General features: G+C 42.8%; 2 protein-coding genes across 4 annotated transcripts in view; both read left to right on the forward strand.

Annotated features, from left to right (window-relative positions):
• Window positions 1-16,074, forward strand: part of MCM8 (minichromosome maintenance 8 homologous recombination repair factor) — a 19,209-nt gene extending 3,135 nt beyond the window's left edge. For 2 of the 3 annotated variants that reach the window (XM_035552832.2, XM_035552831.2), the window contains exons 6-18: window positions 1,527-1,725; window positions 2,792-2,877; window positions 4,141-4,292; window positions 5,345-5,543; window positions 6,329-6,359; window positions 6,669-6,809; window positions 8,487-8,628; window positions 9,249-9,444; window positions 9,722-9,935; window positions 11,429-11,638; window positions 12,213-12,289; window positions 12,741-12,930; window positions 13,840-16,074. In XM_035552832.2, the coding sequence (XP_035408725.1) occupies window positions 1,527-1,725; window positions 2,792-2,877; window positions 4,141-4,292; window positions 5,345-5,543; window positions 6,329-6,359; window positions 6,669-6,809; window positions 8,487-8,628; window positions 9,249-9,444; window positions 9,722-9,935; window positions 11,429-11,638; window positions 12,213-12,289; window positions 12,741-12,930; window positions 13,840-13,932 (1,930 nt within the window). In that variant the 3' untranslated portion in view covers window positions 13,933-16,074. The remainder of the gene's footprint in view (window positions 1-1,526; window positions 1,726-2,791; window positions 2,878-4,140; window positions 4,293-5,344; window positions 5,544-6,328; window positions 6,360-6,668; window positions 6,810-8,486; window positions 8,629-9,248; window positions 9,445-9,721; window positions 9,936-11,428; window positions 11,639-12,212; window positions 12,290-12,740; window positions 12,931-13,839) is intronic. The other variant, XR_004779647.2, reaches the window with a different exon arrangement.
• Window positions 16,075-16,224: 150 nt separating this feature from the next.
• On the forward strand, window positions 16,225-20,985 carry CRLS1 (cardiolipin synthase 1). The gene is made up of 7 exons (XM_050709671.1): window positions 16,225-16,694; window positions 17,215-17,352; window positions 17,965-18,094; window positions 18,565-18,650; window positions 18,874-18,942; window positions 19,237-19,328; window positions 20,657-20,985. The coding sequence occupies exons 1-7, from the start codon at window positions 16,323-16,325 to the stop codon at window positions 20,742-20,744; spliced, it is 975 nt and encodes a 324-aa protein (XP_050565628.1). The 5' UTR covers window positions 16,225-16,322; the 3' UTR covers window positions 20,745-20,985.
• The last annotated feature ends 790 nt before the right edge of the window (window positions 20,986-21,775 follow it).

The raw sequence follows: 21,775 nt of genomic DNA on the forward strand, positions 1-21,775 counted from the left end.
ATCTAGCCTTCTGGTAGTAAAAGTCTTGCCTTCAAAAAGGAGTTGATTTGGTGTGTACCTAAACTATAGTGGGCAATATTTACTATTCCCTGTATGTGTGATTTGACAGTGGTAGAGGAAGATTTGTTCTTTCATTTTAGCTTGCATCTCTTAAAGGATTACTGATAGAAAGCTTCAAGAATAGTATTTCTAATTATTTAACCTTTAATTTGAAATGAAGAAACTGAAATTATACCAATTTTTGAATAAGCATATACATTCAAGAATCTTAATTGCTGTTTTCACTGTGAAAATGTGACTTCCTTTGGTTTCCTAATGAAATAAGTCCTAAGTGCATTTTTTTCTTCAGAAAACAGTCTCAGACCTCGGGATTCTGAGGGGGACTGGGAGTATTAGCTCTATTTGAGTTTGATTTTTTTTTTCTGCTGGTCCCAGCATGTTTTGACACAGCAGTTCGAATTCACTGGGGGGTTTGCCAGACTATGATATATTCTTAAGTTTTGTTGTTATAAAACTGCACCCTTTTAATTAGATACTGGACGGTGTTTAGGAAAACCTGTAGACAAAAAAAGCATATACAAGCTCTCAAATTATAAGGGACAATTATGGACCTTTATTCTCTAGAGGAAAGTTCTGAGAAGTCCATAAAAATACCATGCTCCTAAAAGGGTTCTGCAGCACAATGGGCAGGGTTGAACAGTGGGTTGGTGGAGTTCAGGACCTTAAGAGTAAGGAGCAAGGCAGCAAAAGCGGTACTCAGACACAGGATTTCAGGACAAGAGGTGATCTGAGTACAAGAAAACTTAGTTGTTCAGCATTTTTTTTCCCTCATACTGTGGAGGTGGTCAAACACTGGTGCAGGTTGCCCAGAGAGGCTGTGAAGTCTCTCTGTGGAAATGGTGAAAACCCAACCGGACAGTCCTGGACAACCAGCTCAGAGGGGCTCTGCTTGAGAGGAGGGTTGGACTAGACAGTTTCAAGAGGTCCATTCTCACTTCAACAGTTCTGTTATTGAAATTTGTTCTTCAGAATGATTTGTCTGGGTATTCTTTGTCCTCGTTTATGAGGTGCAATGTGTTGTACTGGGTGACAGCATTGTTAAATCCCCAAAGCGTAAAAATCCACCACTTCTTTTGGAGCACAGACATAAATCTTTGATTCTTTTGTCACAAGTCTAAACCTTGGTCTTAACTGGGAATAATTCAAAGGCAGTTATACATGATTATTAAGTATTTTCTGTAATTTCAGTAGTCTTGGTTGTTTCCAGGGTGAGGTACAAACAAAACGTATGGTTGGGGAATGTTAAATGTGCTGCTTTCAAGAACAGCTATCAAAGACTAGGCCGTGAGTTCACAGATGCAATCATTCTAATCATTGCTCTGGACTGCTGTTCATAATTTGCTTGTAAGCCTCTTTTTGTTGGGTGTGGTTTTTTTTGATTGATTGGGTTTTGGTTTGGTTTGTTTTTTGGTTCTTCGTTTAAATGTGGTAGGCTTTCAAAATGTTCGTGCTTAACTTTTGTGTAGGATTTACAACTATGATCCGCTAACTCAGCTGAAAAACGTCCGGGCCAACTGCTATGGGAAATACATCGCCTTGCGGGGTACTGTTGTGCGCGTCAGTAACATTAAGCCTCTGTGCACTAAGCTAGCCTTTGTCTGTGGCACATGCGGAGATGTTCAGAGCGTTCCTCTGCCTGATGGAAAATACACTCTTCCAACTAAGGTAAGTTAAAATTGCCTAAGCTCATATTTCTCCCTCTTGCATTTCTGTAGGGATTTGAAAAATGGCAATACCAGTGGGCGTTGAAGGGTGAGGAAGGGTGGTGAAAGGGGAATTAGTTCTGATATTTAAAGCTAGTGTGAACATAGAATCATAGAATATCCCGAGTTGGAAGGGACCCGTAAGGATCAAGTCCAACTCCTGGCACCGCACAGGTCTGCCCAAAAGTTTAGACCATGTGACTAAGTGCACAGTCCAATCTCTCCTTAAATGCAGACAGGCTTGGTGCAGTGACTATTTCACTGGGGAGCCTGTTCCAGTGTGCAGCCACCCTCTCGGTGAAGAACCTCTTCCTGATGTCCTGCCTAAACTTCCCCTGCCTCAGCTTAACACCGTTCCCGTGGGTCCTATCACTGGTGTTTACAGTGAATAGGTCCCCTGCCTCTCCACTCCCCCTCGCGAGGAAGCTGTAGACCGCGATGAGGTCCCCCCTCAGCCTCCTCTTCTCCAGGCTGAACAAGCCAAGTGACCTCAGCCGCTCCTCATACGTCTTCCCCTCTAGGCCCTTCACCATCTTCGTCGCCCTCCTCTGGACACTCTCCAACAGTTTAGTGTCCTTTTTGTACTGTGGTGCCCAGAACTGCACACAGTACTCGAGGTGAGGCCGCACCAGCGCAGAGTAGAGCGGGAGTGACACACGTGACACATTTAAAAAAACAAAAACAAAACCAAAAAAACTTACCATCCAGCTTTGAATTAGTGCATAACCTTGAAAAAAATGTATACTCCTGAAACAAAAGCAATTTGTAGAAACTCCTGTGAGTCAGGGGATCATACAAATTACCCGTGTTTGCTCTAACAACTGACTCAGGGATCAGCTGTCTGTGCTTGATAGCTCCTTGGTAATTATGTGTTAGTCTGTGGCCTTAATTTACTGATTTTTTCCTTAAATTGTGGTAATCAATATTGTTGTCTTGCTTTCATTTTGAAAAATAGAAAAGGCAGTTTATTTAAAAAAAAAAAAAAAAAAAAAAAGACTAAGAACGAATTGTAATTAATTCTATTACAGTGCCTTATACCCGAGTGCCGTGGCCGGTCATTCACACCCGACAGAAGCTCTCCTTTAACCACAACAGTGGACTGGCAGTCTATTAAGTAAGCATCTCCTCCCTCCTGCACAAAAATGTAGTAAACACAGTAGCCAAAAAGCAACAGGATGGTCCATTCTGTGTTACACTCTGTCATTTTAATCTGCTTATTCTTTTGCAGTAAGCAGTCTTCAAAGACTGTGTTACAAAGCAGTTGTTTTATCAGAGAAATAGTGTACTTTGTATATTAACCCTGAACAATGTAACAGTTTCTTGGGCATTCCTCCTAATGTGACTTCCTTGAGAAATGCGAAGTTTGTGCTCTTTGTAGACTTTCTGCATTATTTCAGTTGCATCTAATATTTAATAATTCCTTTTAATTAACAGAAAGTCAATTACGAAAGCCCTGTTAAATTATTCGTCAGCTGTGACACTTGATTTGAACGAACTGAATGTTTCTTATCATTTCCTTGGTTCTACTGTACTATGACCATGCTGCTGTTGTCCCAAAATACACATGCAGGAGAGTTTGCTCAGTGTTTTGGTCATCCTGTTAGCTTACTGCAGGTAAGCAGTAAGCTTATCTGAACAGAAACAGAACTCTTACTGCTTTCCTCTGGTTGTGCTCAGATTCTGTAAGTTCATGTGCTCTTATTGTGCCAAATGACATCCAAGTGTATTTTTTGAAGAACTTTCTGCAATAAGTGATTTAGAACTCATTAAAACCAGTGCTGACATTCTTGGTAGTAGCTGTAGAGGGTGCTGTTCATCACAGCTTAAGTGAAGCTTTATGCTAAGCTTCTAGGAAAATTTTCAGGACTCTACGTGTAGAGTCAAAATCAGAACCTTTTAAAGAACTTGATAGGTGCTGGCCTTTTGCAATTACACAGCGCAGTACTGTTCTTGCTGTGGTCTGAGGAACTTCGTGGCATTTTCTAGGGTTAAAATGACAATTAAGCACTCATCAGGGCTATAACGTCTGACCTCCTAACTTTGTAAAGAAAGGCCATCTTATTTCACATACCGTACGTATTTCTACATGAATGCACTCACCAGTGCTAGAAAATCTGAACTCCACTTCGATTATTATTTCAGGAGTACGTTGTTACTGTCTTTTGGGGTTTTAGGTATGTTATATGCCCTTTTGTTCAAGTCTGAGTTGAAAAAGCCTGTTTCTCCAAATTCAGCGCCACTGTTTCTAGTGTTGATCAGGACATTTCTGGTGCCTCCCTTCTCGATGTATGCCATTCTTTGTGTGCCGGAATTGGTAACACATGGTGTTACCATATAACGTTACACATGGACTGCGTGCTTACCACGTGTATTGCAGGGTTCAGGAGCTCATGTTGGATGATCAGCGAGAAGCAGGCCGAATCCCTCGCACAATCGAATGTGAACTGGTTCAAGATCTGGTGGACAGCTGCGTCCCAGGAGATGTGGTCACAATTACAGGGATAGTTAAGGTGTCGAGCACTGAGGAAGGTAAAACATGCATCTTGGGATACTTTTGTGGTTTTTTTTTTTCTAGGGATTTCCCAACAGGATGAACAGCCATCCTCTTTCATTTGAGCTCTCAAAGTTGTAAAAGCATTAAGTGTATTTAAGAAGTTCCCAAAGTTTCCTACCAAGGTGTCATACTGAAAAGGCAATCTGCCTCGCTGCTCAAGAGGAGCGCTGTCTCAAATGTCCACTGATAGAGGGAGTTTGTCTTTTGCAACCCACTGGTCTATATTTAACTGTAGTCCTCAAGTTCCAGTCCTGGCATGTAGTGTGTTATGGTGAGTCAGCTGATAGGAAAGCCTTCTCTGAACTGCTCACATGTGGGGAGACATCCTTATTTCCTGAAGTCTCATTGAGGCTCATTATTTGTTTAACCTTTTTCCTTCGATGTCTCCTTCAAATTACAGAAAAACCATCATATGGCTGTGAAGGCATATTACCTTTTTCAGTATGGTTCTCCCTAGAGAAATCTTAGAATTGTTGTTTTCCCCAAAAATGAAGAAGCATGTTGTGCGTAGCTGTAATAGAATGAACATATTGCAGAGAATTGCAGTCGTGATTTACTGTGAGCCTGCATTCACTGCTCAGTTATCATTCTCTGGAGCATACAGAAAACCTTTAATTATTAAGATATATGTTCAATTGTTCTGCGCTCTATATTTTTTTTCTGTAAATACTGAGTGGGAAAATCTTGTGTACAATCTTTTACTCGCCTAGAGTAATATAACTTAAAATTCCTGGAAGACTTCACTTATGTTGGGAGAAAATGCATAAACACATTGCATTCCCCCCCAAATCCAGTAAAACGTTTTATGGACCTAAATGCAGGGAACTTAAAGAAAAAATGCAGCTAGAAGCTTTTACTCACTTTGCATCAATTTTTGAAAATGCAGGTGTCCAGCTACTTAAATATGCAAACAGAGGCTGTACGCGTGTCTGCTAAATATTTCCGAATTGCCCTGTGCCATCTGTAAATAACATCACTATTTAAAATGCAAAATTTCTTCCTCATTGTCTGTCAATCTTTCTAACAGGAGCTTCTAAAAATAAGAATGACAAGTGTGTGTTCCTGTTGTACATTGAGGCGAATTCTGTCAGCAACAGTAAAGGACAAAAAACAAAGAACTTTGATGATGAGACTTTTCAAAGATCATTCATGGAGTTTTCGCTTAAGGACCTCTATGCTGTTCAAGAAATCCAAGCTGAGGAAAATCTCTTCAGGCTCATTGTAAAGTAAGTTGTGTAAGAGCTCAATTAACTTCTGAATCAGCATGACCAAACCCCGTCTAACTTGGCGGCTGGTCTGAAAGCTGTGAACTGTCTGAGGCTAGTGCAACATAGGATATTGAGGTTTCAGTGAAGTGGGCAAAGGACGTGGGAGGAAGTGGAACTATTGCAGTGGGGAATGCGTACAGAAACTGAGACTGTTAGGACTTTGGGATACAGGGAAGTTCCAAGTTTTTCAGGTCAACCCTGAGACAGAAAGCATCAGGTAGACAAAGCAATCCACTAATTTGTGCTTCTCACTGACCAGTTTAACTCACAAGTGCCATTTTGTTCTCTGGTCTGCTTTCCTGCAGCAGAGAGGGAAGACGCAATGATTGGTGGGTGTGAAAGGCCCTCAGTTCAGATGGAGAACTGCTTCTCTAGCTGCACTGTCCCTCAGGTCCTGCCAGTAGAATCAACACAAAGCTGTAGAACCTTTAGAAGGAGGTTTACAGGTAGTTATTTGATAAAAATCAGAACAATGCAGCAACCACTGGGAACATGGTCCTTCTTTGCATTTGTGCAAACTCAAATAAAAGGCTTTTCATATTGTTTCAAGCATATCTGCTTGTCTAAAAATTTTGGGAAATACGGTACTGTTTTTACATGTAAACTGACTCTAAGACTTCAACAACTAAGCAAAAATTTTGTACTTATAAAAGTGTTCCGGGACGAGAGACAGAACAAGTGATGATTTAATAGTAACATGAGATCTGTGTTTCCCCCGTGTCACAGTATTCTTTGTTTTTCAGCTCTCTTTGTCCTGCCATCTATGGCCATGAGGTAAGCAGTTTGACAGCTCTGCTTTGCAACTTCGGGCTGAAATGTTTATGCCACAGTAAACTCCTACGGGATTTGTGAAGTTTACCTGGGGTGGAGGGAAGGGGCAGGGGCTGTATTTATGGGCGACTTTTCAGTGTTGTTCCAGTGCATGAACTAACGGGGAGGTGGCAGCCTTATACCTTTGCAACTTCCTTCTGGGATTTAAGCTCAGCCATCCGGAAGAGAAGGGTTATTACAAGCAGTTCTGGGGAGTTGTCAGTACCGGTCACAATGACTGAATACTGACTACATTGGTGTGTGCTGCTACAGATTGTCAAGGCAGGCTTGGCCCTGGCGTTATTTGGAGGATGTCAGAAGTTTGTCGATGACAAGAACAGAATCCCGGTTCGAGGAGATCCACATGTTCTGGTTGTTGGAGATCCAGGATTAGGAAAAAGTCAAATGCTGCAAGTATGGGTTGATTTCTTACTACTGCATGATTGTATTTTTCAGTAATTCCTTGCTACCTTTACTTCCTGTGAGCATTGTAGGGTAGCTGCACGAAGACCAAGGGGCTTCTTGGCGGTGCTGGAGACGTCTTTTCATCCGGCATGCCTCAGATGTAGTGTATAGCACCCAAATGGCTTCCCTGCAGTCCACTCTTTCCAGAGAGCCTTGCAGAAGAGAACCAGCCTGTTAAAACGTTTTCAAACCAGAGATACTCAGTCAATCCTGCAGACTTTAAAGTACTTTGTACTCTTGCTGTCCTGCCCTTTTTTGCTCCTTTCACCAACTTATCTTCTTGGTGAGGTGTTTCACTTTATTCATGTAGCTATCCTACTGTCAAATAAAATAAGGGCATTTTTAGAACTACCATGCTATTCACCTCTGTGAGGCTCATTTCCATTCTCTTACCCTATTTCTATGTGGCTGGCCCAGATCCCTGCTTTTCAGGGAAGGAACCTGCTACTATGTTTGCATCTCAGTCTTGGTGGGCATTTTTTTGCATGACTGCAAAGCCAGTTAACAGCAGAATTTATCTTGAACTGAATGGTTTTTAAAGTTCCACGTCTTTGTCTGTGGTTACAGAGAAGTGAAAGGGGACAGAGTTTTGCTAGACTTGCAGTATTCCATACCTCATTAAAAAGACTCAGATGTTTTTAAACATGGATATGTCATGTTACGATGTGCCTTGAAATAATTTAACCAAAGTGACAGGTGTATGTGCAAGCCTCCTGATAAATTATTTTTATTTTTTCACTGAATTGGGCATATGTGGCATATAATAAGTGACTTCATGGCTTTTTTCCCCCCACATAATACTAAGTAATAGAATGCCATTAGAGAAGTGCTGGTAGCCTATTCCTCAGATAAGACCCTGGGACAAACCTCCTTTCTGTCATCACTGCCACAGAAAAAAAAATCACAAGGACAAGAAAAAAGCTGTGTAGAAGCCAGCTTGTGGTGGGTTTTGTTGTTGTTGTTCTTGTCTTTTGTTTGTTTGTTTTTCAATTCAATTGTCAGTGCCTGTCACTTCTCTGGTACTGAGCAAATATACTTTGGGTGTTACCTTTTCAATAAAACAAGCACCAGTAACCAAAGTGAATTTTTCCCAATAAATCTCTAATGATAACTGTTTTCTAAACAAACTTAACTGCGACACTGTCTGTCTTTTGCCAGTCCTTTCAAAACACAAGCTGTTTTCTGCATACTAGGGGCACGGCAAAGACTAGGGCTCTCCTTCATCCCTTAGTTGTGGAACAAACGATGCTTCCCCCCCTCTGAAGCTGCTTGTGCTGGCCAGCCAGAGAAGATGTTAGTCTAAATAAGCCCTGGGGCCTAAAAATACAGAAACTATATATCTGCAATTCTGTGATGGATCAGATGTTTCCAAGCATTCCGATACACTTTGGATGCAGATGTTGAGCCCCAAGCCCTAGTAGTTTTGATAACACAGTAGATGTGGCTAAGTGCAAGTATTGTGACAAAAGTTATTCCTGCTGTTTTGCAGAAACATGTCTTTTGGGGTTGCAAGGAGTTACAGCTTTACTGTTGGACCATGTTAAATGGAAAGAAACAGATTCGGTTTTGCTTTGTACTGTTTCTCTAGAATAAGGCTTATGAGAAAAAAGTATTTTCTTCTTCCAGGCAGTGTGTAACGTTGCCCCTCGAGGTGTGTATGTTTGTGGTAATACTTCCACCAGCTCTGGCCTGACTGTTACTCTGTCTAGAGATGGCGCTTCGGGAGATTTTGCCTTGGAAGCTGGTGCTTTAGTGCTCGGAGATCAAGGTAATACTTGTAATGCCATAGGTTTCGTATGAAAAAACGTGGTGGCGGGAGGTGCTGCGGAGTCTGAGGTTGTTAACTACAGTGCTTGCATAACTGGGGATTAAAAATGTAAATCTGTAGTATGATAGCGGCTTTCCCCATCTGGGAAGTTCTGAGCTTCTCCAGTGACTTCTCCAGAGGTGCTTCCTGCTTTCTTAGGGCTTGGGATGCGTATAAAACTGGAGGTCTGCAATTCGCATACCAGGCTTATTTCATGTGGCAAAGAACTAGGATTTCCTTTGTGAGAAATCTTTGACTTAAGGGCAGCTACTGGAGTCTTAACTGTTTTTGAAAAATAGCTTGCTTATGAGATTGGCCGTTTATTTCTACTTTTAAAAACAGCTTGTTTTGCCATCTTAATGAGTAACCAAGACACTGCCTCTGCAAGCCAAGCCAGCTTTATAATGATTCAGCTGCAGCAGCTTGGAATGGAAACACCTTGCTGAAATGGAGGCTTGGTCCAAGATCTCCCGCAGTACCTAGGCTCTGAGTGGAGTTCCGATGTTGCACTGGATTGTAGCATACACTTGTCCATTAGTTAATGTGTTTTCTGATAAGCCTTTGTCCTGTATTGTTTCCAGGTATTTGTGGAATAGATGAATTTGATAAGATGGGAAGCCAGCATCAGGCTCTGCTGGAAGCCATGGAACAGCAAAGTATCAGCCTTGCCAAAGCTGGCATTGTTTGCAGCTTGCCAGCCAGGACATCTATCGTTGCTGCAGCAAACCCGGTTGGAGGACATTATAACAAAGCCAAAACGGTGTCTGAGAACTTAAAGTGAGCACTTTCTGAAATGCTGCTTATATGATCCAAATTCGGCAGCAGGTGCTTCAGGCAGTCTTGCAGTTGGGTTTAATTGACTTCTAGTTTCCTGGAGCTTGAACACAAGCTTATTGTAATAACTTCTCATGCTCTTTTAGGAGAAAAATTGCTGTTTTGCTTTATCCTGAATGAAAAGGACACAATTCTATAAATATTTTTGAAGCAGAGCAGAGTTGCTGTTGTTTTTCTACGTTAATACAAGCATTGTGTGGTTTTCTTGTCTTTACTCCAGAATGGGGAGTGCTTTGCTGTCAAGATTTGATTTGGTTTTCATTTTGCTGGACACCCCAAATGAAGATCACGATCACTTGCTGTCTGAGCACGTGATGGCTATCCGAGCTGGAAAGCAGGCAGCGTGCAGCAGCGCCATTGTGAGTCGTGCCAACGTGCAGGATCACTCTGTTCTTGAAGTTGTTTCTGATCGGCCACTGCTTGAAAGACTAAAGGTAGGACTTGGCCTGTGACCGTTGCTGTGCCTGTTTCTGTCGTGCTCCTTGCAATGGGACTTGGCAACCTCAACCTGCTAGATGTCTTCAGTCTCCCACTCCCATTCTTCTCATGGTAACTGCCTCTGAATTCAGGAAGTGCTAAGGCCCCAGCCACCAGTTTCTGCAAATTGTCTATCGTAGCTAACGTCATCCACCATGTTGGCGTTGCTAAAATTGTTGTCCTGGTTTCAGTTAGGACAGAGCTAATTTTCCTCCTAGTAGCTGGCAGGGTGCTATGTTTTGGATTAGGATGAGAAGAGCGCTGATAACATGCTGATGTTTTAATTGTTGCAGAGCAGTGCTTACACCAAGCCAAGGACTTTTCAGCTTCTCGCTCTGTCCTGCTAGCGAGCAGGCTGGGGGTGCAGCAGGAGCTGGGAGGGGACAGACCCAGGACAGCTGACCCCAACTGGCCAAAGGGGTATTCCATACCATCTGACGTCATGCTGAACAATATATAGGGGTGGCTAGCCGGGGTGGGGGCACGGCTGCTCGGGGATAGGCTGGGCATCGGTCAGCGGGCGGTGAGCAATTGCATTGTGCATCACTTATTTCGTACACATTATTACTATTAATACTATTATTATTATTATTGTTATTATTTTCCTGTCTTAATAAACTGTCGTTATCTCAACTCACAGGCTTCACTTTCCCGTTTCTCTCCCCCATCCCAGAGAGGGAGGGGGGAGGGTGAGCGAACGGCTGTGTGGTGTTTGGCTGCCAGCCGGGCTAAACCACAACAATTGTGCCAATTCACATGGAAAGAGTTTATCAGCTGGGTTGCTTTTTTTCTTTTGTTTGTTCTTATTTGGGTAGTGGGAAGGTATTTTGTGTGAAATCAAATTTACTGTATTAGATTTCAGTAAGGAGCTACAGAACTAGATTGGGTGTAATAATTTTATATAATGTGCTGTGAAATACTGAATCCACATAAAGCAGTGTAAGTGCTTGGACAGGTACTTGGACATCTGCAGACTGAGATAGATTGAGGATTATGGGAGGGAACTGATATTTTGTTATTAAATCTCAGTGGTTAGTCTGAAGGCTGATATTGCTAAATGCCAGGTCTCGGAGAAATAAACCCCTATGGGAGCTAAACCCTTGCACTTTGGGAAATGTGATGGCTTAAACTTCTGCAGAGGTGTATACTGTAACAATTGGGAAATTGTATTTTCCCTTTTTGAGAGAATTCCTGACATAGCTAGGTGACCTTTGACACTAAGAAGTGGAAAATACAAGCTTCTGCTGCTTGTTCTGAAGTGGCAAAGTGTGTCTTAACACGGTGTATGGACTTCAAAAGAACATGGCTCACATGTGGCACCATGTTCAGAGCTTCATGAAGATTTCACCAGATAAAGCCTAGAAGATGAATTTTTTATGTTAAAACTTGTATTCTATAGGGTTCTGACAGAAAATCCGAAATCTAAGACTTCTGTTTGTAATTGGGTTAGATCTCACCAGGAGAAAACTTTGATGCCATTCCACATCAGCTGCTGAGGAAGTACGTCGGATACGCTCGGCAGTACGTTCACCCAAAGTTATCTCCAGAAGCTGCTCAGGTCCTCCAGGAATTCTACCTTGAGCTTCGGAAGCAGAACCAAGGAGCAGACAGCACGCCAATCACCACGAGGCAGCTGGAGTCGCTGATTCGACTTACCGAGGTAAATTCAAGCTGTGATACTTACGGATTGAAAGCAAAGAGATTATTCCTAAAGTGATATTGATATCCCATATTTTCTCACAGCTTATTTACTGCCTTATTTTTAAGATATAAGAGACTTACAAATGCTTAAGAACTACTGTTGTTTAAAGCCTCTTAAGAGGTAAAGCACTCTTAAGGGGGTAGAAAAAAAACCTATCGTGCTCTTCTAAAAGGAGAGCAAGTAGGTGCAGGCAGGGACAAGCTGCTGCCCATCTTGAACTCAAACTGTTACTGCTTTCCATAACACTATGCCTTAACAACATTGTTTGTGTTATTCTGCTGCTTCCCAAGAATGCGCTATTAAAAAGAAAATAAACTCTCACCTGGTGATAATGTGTGTTTGAAGGACGTGACTTTGAAATGCTGTAAAAAGTAGAGGGCTCGTCATCTAAAGCCTGTAAGCTCAGGCTCCATCTCTGTGCTCCCAAATCTTGTGCTTGTTGTATCATTGTGTGCATGGGGCAGGGCTGTAGCCTTTTCTCACATCAGGTGTAGTATCTTAAACATACCTTTCTGTTTTGTCTTGTTTTAAGGCACGATCAAGGCTGGAATTAAGGGAGAAATGTACCAAGGAAGATGCTGAGGATGTAATAGAAATAATGAAATACAGGTAACATACAGTGCTTTAAAAACAAAGCATCTTGGTGTTATTCAAAGACTTTTTTTTAATACTGACAGGCAAACACAGTGAAGAAAAGACTTGACCGAATTTAGGCCCGTGGTACTAACATTCAGAGTTGTTAACTCTTGTTTAAATATTTACAGCAGCCCAAAGTGGAATACCATCACTTCAACTTCTGAGCTGTGTCATCAAAGCAGTTATGAATATCAGTGCACAGTAATTTAGAGATGAGTTACTGCCAGAAATTTTAGTCTTGTGTGCTCACTGCCTATTGTTGCTGTTAAACAACTTAAGTTTAAAAGTGATTTGGACAGATGCTTTATCTAAGTTCCCTAGATAGGAAATCATCCCCTAGGAAAAAGGCATCTCAAGCAGTTATGTTTCAGGAAGGAACTTAATGCATTTTTACTCTTACTTCCTGTTCATGTATTTATTTTAGCATGCTGGGAACCTACTCGGATGAGTTTGGGAAACTGGACTTTGAACGTTCCCAGCATGGGTCTGGGATGAGCAATCGGTCACAAGCAAAGAGATTTATTTCTGCCCTCAACAGTATTGCGGAAAGAACTTACAACAATCTCTTTGAATTGCAACAGCTTCGACAGATTGCAAAGGAGCTACAGATACGAGTAAGTATGGGAATCGAGCATTTCTTCAACAAGAGCAGCCAAAATTATTTTTTGTGTGTTTATTATTTATTTAGGCTGTTGTGGTGTCTGTTCCACTTGTGCAGTGAGGTTTCTGCCTGGCCTTCACTGGGCCCAAATGTGCCCTTTGGGTTTTTGTTTCTGCTTCAGGCATCCGAATGCTGTGACTTGGTAGGAACATCATGGAGGACACGTGGCCACAGATGTATTTTATCCCGTAACAGGTTTATATTCTGTACTTGTGAGGGAGGCTTCAGCCAAACAAAAATATTGATAGTTAATTCTACTTCTTGCTTCATGGTCAAAAGCTTTAAATGCCAACGTAAAACTTTTGAAACTGGATTTAAGGCCTAATAAAGTGAGAAGTAGTGACGAGGAATTTCTCTGTATGGAACTTACTGTGGCCAGTAATGCTGTTCTTCTCTTACCTGGTCAACCTACCCTGGTCTGCTGGGGCAAGATGACTTCATTTCCAAACTTGTCCATGCGTTGGCTATACATAGGAGTAGATTTGGTGTGATTCCTGTCTGACAGAATGTTACTGCCCTCAGAACGCATTATTGCCCACTCTTCTCAAATAAACACTCATTTAGCAACTAGTTACTTGTGGCTAAGTCAATTAATTCTAATTTTGCTTTCATACGGTATTTTTTGCCCATTCAATGTTCTAGACATGGAATAAATACTTGGAAATCAATGAGAACTGTAGAAATTATACTTTCATGTATTTGGTAGACATTTGTGTTTCAGAACTTGGATAAACACATGTTACTCTGCATAGTTTACTAAGTAATGTGTAAATACTGCAATTCTTTTAAATTGTTTATGTTGCTTTGTACCAGATAAAATTTAATTCTTCCAGTCTGATATTTCTTTTTCTTTTTTCTCCAGGTATTCGATTTTGAAAGCTTTATTCAATCCCTAAATGATCAGGGTTATCTTTTGAAAAAAGGCTTGAGAGTTTATCAGCTTCAGACTATGTGAAGAGAAACACTGCCTGTCTCTGAACTTTGAGACATAACCGAAGTATCTGGAATGGGCTGATGGACACACAGCAATAAAGCACCCTGAATTGCAGCCTACCACAGAAGCTGATGCACTGTTGCTTACTTGAGGTGCAAGATCATTATTTGGGAACTGGCAACGCCAGCAGGCTTGCCTGAAGCTGTCGTGGGACAAACTGCCCTGTGATACTGCTGCCTGACTCACCCTGTAGGTGTAGGTCTGCTAGCCCAAATGATCACAGTAACAAATGTTGCTTCTAAACTTAGTGATGTTCAACCCGCACATTTTAAAAAAGGATTCTTTCACGAGAAGACAATGTGAGTTACGTTTTTAGCATTGTAGTTGGTCTGAGGAATTAAATATGTAGAAATGTTTCCAAAAATTTGGGAACCATCATGTTGAGCCAATGCAGCTTTATAGCAGTAAAAAGTGATACCTTATTGAAATTGCTTTAGTTTTCTGATTTGTAACTCTGTATTTATTGGTCTTAGATTTTATTTGAAGTGCAAGTCTAATTTAAGCTCTCCTTCTTACAATATTTAATGTGTAAAACAGGAATTGAATTTTTATTTTTCATTAAACTTATATATATATAAATTAATGTTGAAATTTATTGTTATTTATTCAAGAGATATAGTAACAGTGAACAGGGGTGTGAGTATTAACAGCTATTTCATAACGCATTCAAAGTGCTCTGTACAATTTTATGAAATCAGGATCGTGGTCTAGTCCAATAAAATGGCAGATTTTTTCAGCTTTGTGTAAGCATTTAAAAAAATCAAGAATGTGTTGCTGAAGCTCCTGTTTTCCCCCCTCCTATTTCTAAGATGTATAAAGATGTATAAGAAAATAAGCTTCATGATTTCACCTTTTACATTAAGTGACTTTTCTTGGACTTCGTACACTATAACCTAGGGTAGTGGGGCACAAGGGATAAAACACAGAATGGGAATTTCAGAGGCAGGGTTCTGCTTCAGAGGCTAGGTTCACCTAGCCCTGCTCTGGAGTTCTGGCTGAGCTTGGAAAGGACTTTGAGTTGATCTGGACCCACCACACTCCTCCAGCAGGGCCACCTTGAGTTTCATTGCCATTGCTGCTTGTCCTGTTTGTCACTCAGCACTATTGAGAAGTTTGACTCACTTTTCTTTGTTCCCTCAATCTGCTACTGATACACATTAAGATTCTCTCCCATAACCTTCTCTCTTCCAGGCTCAGCAGTCCCAGCCCTCTGTCCCCATATTATCAAATAAGCTCCAGTCCTTTGATCATCTTTGCAGCTCTGCATGGGACTCACTCTTGTACATCCCTCTCAGACAGGGGAGCCTAGACCTGGATCCAAGGCAGGAGGCTTTTTTTCTCTCCCTCTACAGGCACCCAGTTTAACACAGCCCCTAATGCTTTGCTGGCTCAGGGTGAGCTTGGTGTCTGCTTCACTGCTGAGGTGCATCTTCCACTTCTGCGGTGCTTCCACGTGGGCTTGTTCCTTCTGAGGTGCAGGACTTGATATTTCTCTTTACTCAGCTTCATCAGGATTCTGCCAGCCCAACTCTCCAGCCTGCTGGGGGTCCCTCTGCCTGGCCCTATAGCCATTTTGTGTCGTCTCCACACTTGGAACGCATCCACAGGGCTGCCTCCACATTATCTTGCTTCACTCCTGTCTTCCACTGAGGGGCACCTCTCCATTGGTGTGACTGAAGTAGTAAGTTATGAAGGTCATAGAATAAGTAAATGGTATTTTTCCATTGTCTTTCACCCTGGGGGTGAAAAGACTTTAGTAGCTTACTGTAACAGGTTGCTTTTTTAGGGGTTTTCAGTTCTTTTACCAGTTCCTGACCACTGTGTGTAATCAAAGTGTGTGAGCACAGGGGCTCCAGCCTTAATTTGGGCTGAACCGAGGCCAGCACCGACTTAAAATCACCATTCTTTGCAGGGAAAGGGGGCAGGGACAAGCACATTAGGGGAGCTGGCAAAGTAAACTCTTCTTCTTCTCCCTCGAGCCAAAGCAAACACGGCTGAGAGCGCTACGAGCCCGCACCGAGCACAAAAACCCGCTTTCGCCCTTGGAGCGCCACCACCCCCCCAACACGCCAAGCCCCGGGGGCTGCAGCGGGGCTCCCCCCTCATGGCCGCCTCCCGCCCGCAGGTAGGGCGCCTCCCCGCCTGCCGTAAAGCGGCGGGGGCTGCCGCAAAGCGCCGCCAAACACCGCCCCGGCCCCGGCCCCGTCCGTCCCCCCCCCCCGTCCCGGTGCGCGGCCGCACGGCGCCGCCCGCCCCCTGTCCCCGGGCCCATGGCGGCGGTGGCGGCGGCGGCGCGAGGCCGCTGGCTCGGGCGGGCAGGGCCGCAGCGCGACTAGCGGGCGCCTCGCACCATGCTGGCCGCCGCTTGGCTCGGCAGGGGGCTCTGGGGGCTCCTCCGCACCGCGGGGAGGAGGCGACCGGGGGACGGCGGCGGCGGCGGCGGCGGGGCCAGGCCTCTGGGGAGCCGGCCCGGGGCCGGGGGGCGGCGCCATGGCAACGGCGGCGGGTTCTGCCTGGGGGGGGCCCTGGGGCAGCCCCAGCGGCTCCTGCGCCACCGCCAGCGGCCGCCGCCGCCGCCGCCTCTCCCGCCGCCCTTCCCCGTCGCCGCCGCTGTATGGAGCCTCGTCGGCAGCGGGGCCGGGCACCGGAGGGCCGGCAGCGGCGGCCCCGCTCCGCAGGAGCCGTGCCGGGAGAGGAGCGGGGCGGGGCGCTGCGCCGAGCTGGTGCGTGAGGGGATTGGGGATGGCGGGGGGTCTTCTGTCGGAGGGGGGGGGTCTTTCTGTCACGGGAATCTTCTGTCGGGGGTGTCTTTTTGTCAGGGGGCGTCTTCTACTGGAGGGGGGTGTCTTTCTGTCAGGGAAATCTGTCAGGGGAGGTCTTTCTGTCCGGGTCGTTCTGTCACGGGATCTTCTGTCTGGGGGGGTCTTTCTGCCAGGGGAACTTGTCAGGGAGAGTATTTCTGTCAGGGGAATCTTCTGTTGGGGGGGTCTTTCTGTCAGGGAAATCTGTCAGGGGAGGTCTTTCTGTCAGGGGGGTCTTCTGTCAGGGTGCCCTGCTTTCAGAACCAAAGCCTTGGTTAATGTTTAATAGTTAGATGCTTTGCGTCCTGCCCAAATGGCAGCTCGCTGCCAACATCTGCAGGGCTTCCCTGCCTCAACCCCCTGTTTACCTTGACTGCCGTCATTACGTGCTTAATTAGAATCTGCCTTCCTGTCCTGAAGTTTCTCCTTTCTTGCTTTGCAGTATGAAAACCCGTGGACGATCCCAAACATACTGTCAATGGCGAGGATGGGTCTGGCGCCGGTCTTAGGCTATTTGATCGTTGAAGAAAATTTCAATGTGGCACTCGGTGTCTTCGTTTTGGCTGGAGTAACGGATTTGGTATGTTTGCATTCGTTTGGAAATGCTTTGGGGATAGCGTGGGTTGTGGTGACCCCATCGATGTGCATTGGAATTGAGAGTCAGCGTAGAATGGGAATGAGTAAACTATAGGAACAGACACCTTTTTATGCTCATCATTTTCTAGAAATGTTGTATATGTCCTTTGTGACGCCGTGGTGAGCTCTCGTACCCAAAGCGGACTTGGTGCTGGTGGAGCACTGGGGGTATCTGGGTTGGTTCCCTGCCCATCCCCGCGTGGGCACTGCCCGGCCAGTGCTTGTGCACCTAGAGGTCTGTTGGGTTTGCGGGCGCACCTAGTGCACCCATCAGAGCAATAACTGTCAATTTGAGATGTGCACTTTAAAACATCTTTTTCATTTTTGTTTCAAATAATGAGAGTTGAGTACGTTTGAAGGCTTCCAGAATCTGGAATGTAATGTGGGGAAAAAAAAAAAGTGATACAAGTATCAGCTAACAGGTGTCATATCTCATCAAAGTTAAACTAGCTGTCCTGTGTCATGTCATTCAGGAAATCTTTCTGTAACAGAAGCATATAAAAACTACTATGTTCTTAATCTTTAATACAAAAATATTGAATTTTGTTTTTCCTAGTTGGATGGATTTATTGCACGAAATTGGGCTAATCAGAAATCAGCCTTGGGAAGTGCTCTTGATCCTCTGGCAGATAAAATTCTCATCAGTGTGCTCTACGTAAGCCTAACTTGTGCAAATCTTATCCCAGGTGAGAAAATGTTATTACTTGCCAATGCTGTGTTAGGTATAGAAGTTAATCCTATGTATGATAATATTTCTTCTGTTTTTGGAAGGAAAACTGTGTATTGCTCAAAACTTTTGTTTTGCCAGTTGTTCTTTGCTATTTGCTGCTGATAGATACCTGAACAAAAAAAACCACCTCTGCCCCCCGCACAGATCTACAAAACAAAAAGCATTGCTGCTGTTTTCAAGTGTAATTTCTTCAAAGCAGTAGTAGTTAGCAGTTACATCAAAACATTTCTCAGAATGGATTGATTTAAGACTTCACATGAAACCCTTTCAGAAGTCACATTAAAAATCTTCAGTCGTACCTAAAACTTGTTTAGAAGTTGAGGGTGGTTATTTCTTCTTGCTTCATGTGTTGTGCTCTTTTTGTTTTATTTTGTTCTTAGTCGTGGACATGATTTTTCACTAGATCCTGTTGGCTTGTTTTTTCAGTTTCACTTACTTCCATGATCATTCTGAGGGACGTAGCACTTATTGCTGCTGTTTTTTATGTGCGATACAAAACTCTTTCTCCACCGGTGAGTTTGTAACATTAAACAAAATTCTATGAACATGTAATCATTTTTTACTGTGATTGAATCTTACTTTAACATACTTGTGTATAAAATGAGTAAGCGTTTAACAAGTAACCAATAGGTTTTTCCCTCTTGATGGTTGCTCAAAACATGGGTTGATAGTTTAAGAGGTGTATCAAACTGAATCTGCTAGAATTGCCTTTTTCCCCCTTTTCTCTCCTGACAGAGAACACTCAGCAGGTATTTTAATCCCTGTTATGCTACAGCCCAACTAAAACCAACGTTCATTAGCAAGGTAAGAGTAGTAAGTCATTAGAAAAGATAAATTTCTCCATAGTTGGGGCGAGGTGTAGTTTGGAGGGAGGGAGCTGTTTCCTACTGCTGCTGAGTGCAGTTTCAAAGTAGTGCCAACTAATTTGGAGGCAACTACAAATGTGTAAGATGGTTCGTTAAAAGATGTTTTAAAATATTTTTTCTGGTACTTTTTAAGTAGTAGTATATAGACTCAAACAAGTAATAAAAGTGTACATTGGTATTCTTTGGAGAGTGCACTTTATTTTGGTCACATTTCTAATCTTGCTTTTATCAGATGAATACAGCCGTTCAGCTAATTTTGGTGGCAGCTTCTTTAGCAGCACCTGTTTTCAATTATGTGGACAGCATATACCTGCAGACATTATGGTAACTTGTCTCTTCATTTTTTTTCCAGATAATTTAGTGTACTCCTTAAGAAACTGGTAATAGAGATTAATCTAATTGTGTGGAACAAAAAAACTGTGCCTAAATGATGTCATAGACCCCTTGTGGCTGAATTTTTGCATGTTTATTCTTAGCTGACACAGCAGCTATATATTTATTGGTACTTACTTTGAGACCAGATAAGATCCAAGAATAACAGCTAAGAAACAAGTCTTGAGAATAGAGATGGTGTACACTTTAGGCAAAGTGTACATTCAGATTAGTATAAAAGAAGGGAGTGAGAAGAAAGGATATATGTGTTCTTTGTATGTTTATGCTGTTAGTGTCCCTGGAAAAGCAATCTTGATGTCAGTAAAATTAGACAGGAGGTATTTTCTTACTTTTGCTTTATGTTCTACCTGCTATCTTGAAATCTTCGTTTCTGAAGCCTCTTTGAAAAGCACCTGAAGAAGTCACTGATTCCTCCTGGACTATAGAAAGGAAGGGGAGGAAAGGGGAGAGATCAAATGAAAACAGGCCAATGGGAGTGTACTTCTTTAAATAATGGCCTTTCCTGTCACTGTCATTGCAGACCTGAACAATTAATTGTGGCATTATTTATCCTCAGCTCTTAGGCAAGAGTTTGGAACAAAGAGGCTGGACTGCAGATAGCTGCATTACTTCCTAACTTGGTTTAAAGTAGTGAAAGATCCAGTGTTACTTGTCTTTTTTAAAAAAACAAACAGAAAAACAGCCACAAAGCTTTTAAGGAACTAGGAGTCTTTATCTTAATAGTCACGTGTGGTTTGCATCCTGTTGGAAAGCCGAACCCGAAATTGCATCTGTGAAAGATGCTTACCTTGCTATTTCTCTGGAATTCTGAGAGTAATGAAGAAATGTGAGGTATAACTTACCAGGATACTGTAGGAATGCTCTAACAGTGATGTCAGCGAGCCTGGCAGTGGCAGTGAGGGGCAGGACTGTAACAGTGACTCACACGTGAATGGTGCCAGCCTTTGACAGAGAGGAGCACTGCTCATTTAGAAATACCTAATATGCCCAGTAAGGGAACAAAAAGGCTGAATCCAAAACTTGTGCATTAGCTTTGGTGCTTGTTAAAATAGTAAGTTCAAGTCATTCCTATTATTTGAATGCTCCCCTTTTGTGCAACCACGGGATAGTTTCTCACATCAGTCACTTCTCACGCTGGTAAAAATTCTTTAGGCTGCAAATACTGAAGCAGATCATTGTCTTCCCTTCTTTAAAACAAGTGTTAACATTTACTGTCGTACTCATATTCATCTGACTTACAGGAACTATTTTTCCCAAAGGTGCATCACAGCGTTCACGACGGTAACATCTGCGTATAGCTATTACCACTACGGCCGAAAAACGGTTCAGGTGATAAATAACAAATGAAGTATTATTGAAAGGACCGTGTCTTGGCAGGATGGTTTGCTGTACTGCAGAAGATGGTTGTAATGCAACTGGGCTTTGGATAGAAACCTGTTTTTTCTGCTTAAACCATGGCATCACAATGAAGTGAAGTTTGAACATGTACTGTGTATATAAATAGAGAATTTTCAATGTATTTTTAATTTGTTTAAAATTAAGGTTGTTTACAAAATCAAATAAATAATATTCTTAAAGACACAGGTCACTGGTTGCTGCCATGTGCATTTTGAATAATTTTATACTGGTTTTGAAGTCAGAAGTAGGCACTTTTCCGCAGCTGTTTTGCCATCTTCATGCAACGAACTGAACAGATCTGAGAAGAAAAAGCAATTGTAAGAGCAAACTGTACCTCAACCTAAGTCAATAAAGCAGCATTGCTTATTAGGACTTAATGACACATTTCAGCTTGCAGCAGGAGAAAGAATGTCATCGAGGAGCAGAATCTCCAGAAATTTAAGCCGGAGTAAGAGCAAATGTTATTTCATTTTCCATGGTGATATGGATAGGCCATTGAAGGGTTATTACTTCCCCCTGCCCCTTCCCCTCTGCCCGTATTTATTTTATTTTTAAATAGGAGCAAATGTTCTCACCAGAGAAGTGTTTTGAGTCTGGGAATGGTTGGCTGTGCATTGGAGAGTCTGTAGCCAAATTAGGCACGGAGATACACTCCTCTGACTGTACTACTAATTTCTAGTGATTGAAACAGACTGCATCTCGTGTGTCTCCAGTTTCTTTAAAGCTTGTGTAGGTGCCATTAATTCTAGCTCCACTGGAGAAAGTGAGAGTGTTAACAATTGCCCAAATTAATGGAGAAATTGAAAGAAAATTATAGGTGCACATCCTGTTGATTTTTCCTGTTTCTCCAGCTTCAAGAGGTATACAGCAATCCCACTCATATACAGGCACCTCGTCTGTGTTCTTTGCCAGTTCTATGCTTTCAGAAAGATACAGAATAAAGAACAGACTGTTTGGGGGGGCAGAACAGACTGTATTGA

Source organism: Cygnus atratus, chromosome 3, assembly GCF_013377495.2.
Source record: "Cygnus atratus isolate AKBS03 ecotype Queensland, Australia chromosome 3, CAtr_DNAZoo_HiC_assembly, whole genome shotgun sequence".
In the NCBI taxonomy this organism is placed as follows: Eukaryota; Metazoa; Chordata; class Aves; order Anseriformes; family Anatidae; genus Cygnus; species Cygnus atratus.

Excerpts from the sequence above, each read along its gene's own strand:
- CRLS1 (XM_050709671.1), top strand. The coding sequence starts at position 16,323 with ATGCTGGCCGCCGCTTGGCTCGGCAGGGGGCTCTGGGGGCTCCTCCGC. Across the intron at positions 17,353-17,964 it reads TGGCTGGAGTAACGGATTTG|TTGGATGGATTTATTGCACG; the intron begins GTATGTTTGCAT and ends TGTTTTTCCTAG. Across the intron at positions 18,651-18,873 it reads ACAAAACTCTTTCTCCACCG|AGAACACTCAGCAGGTATTT; the intron begins GTGAGTTTGTAA and ends CTCTCCTGACAG.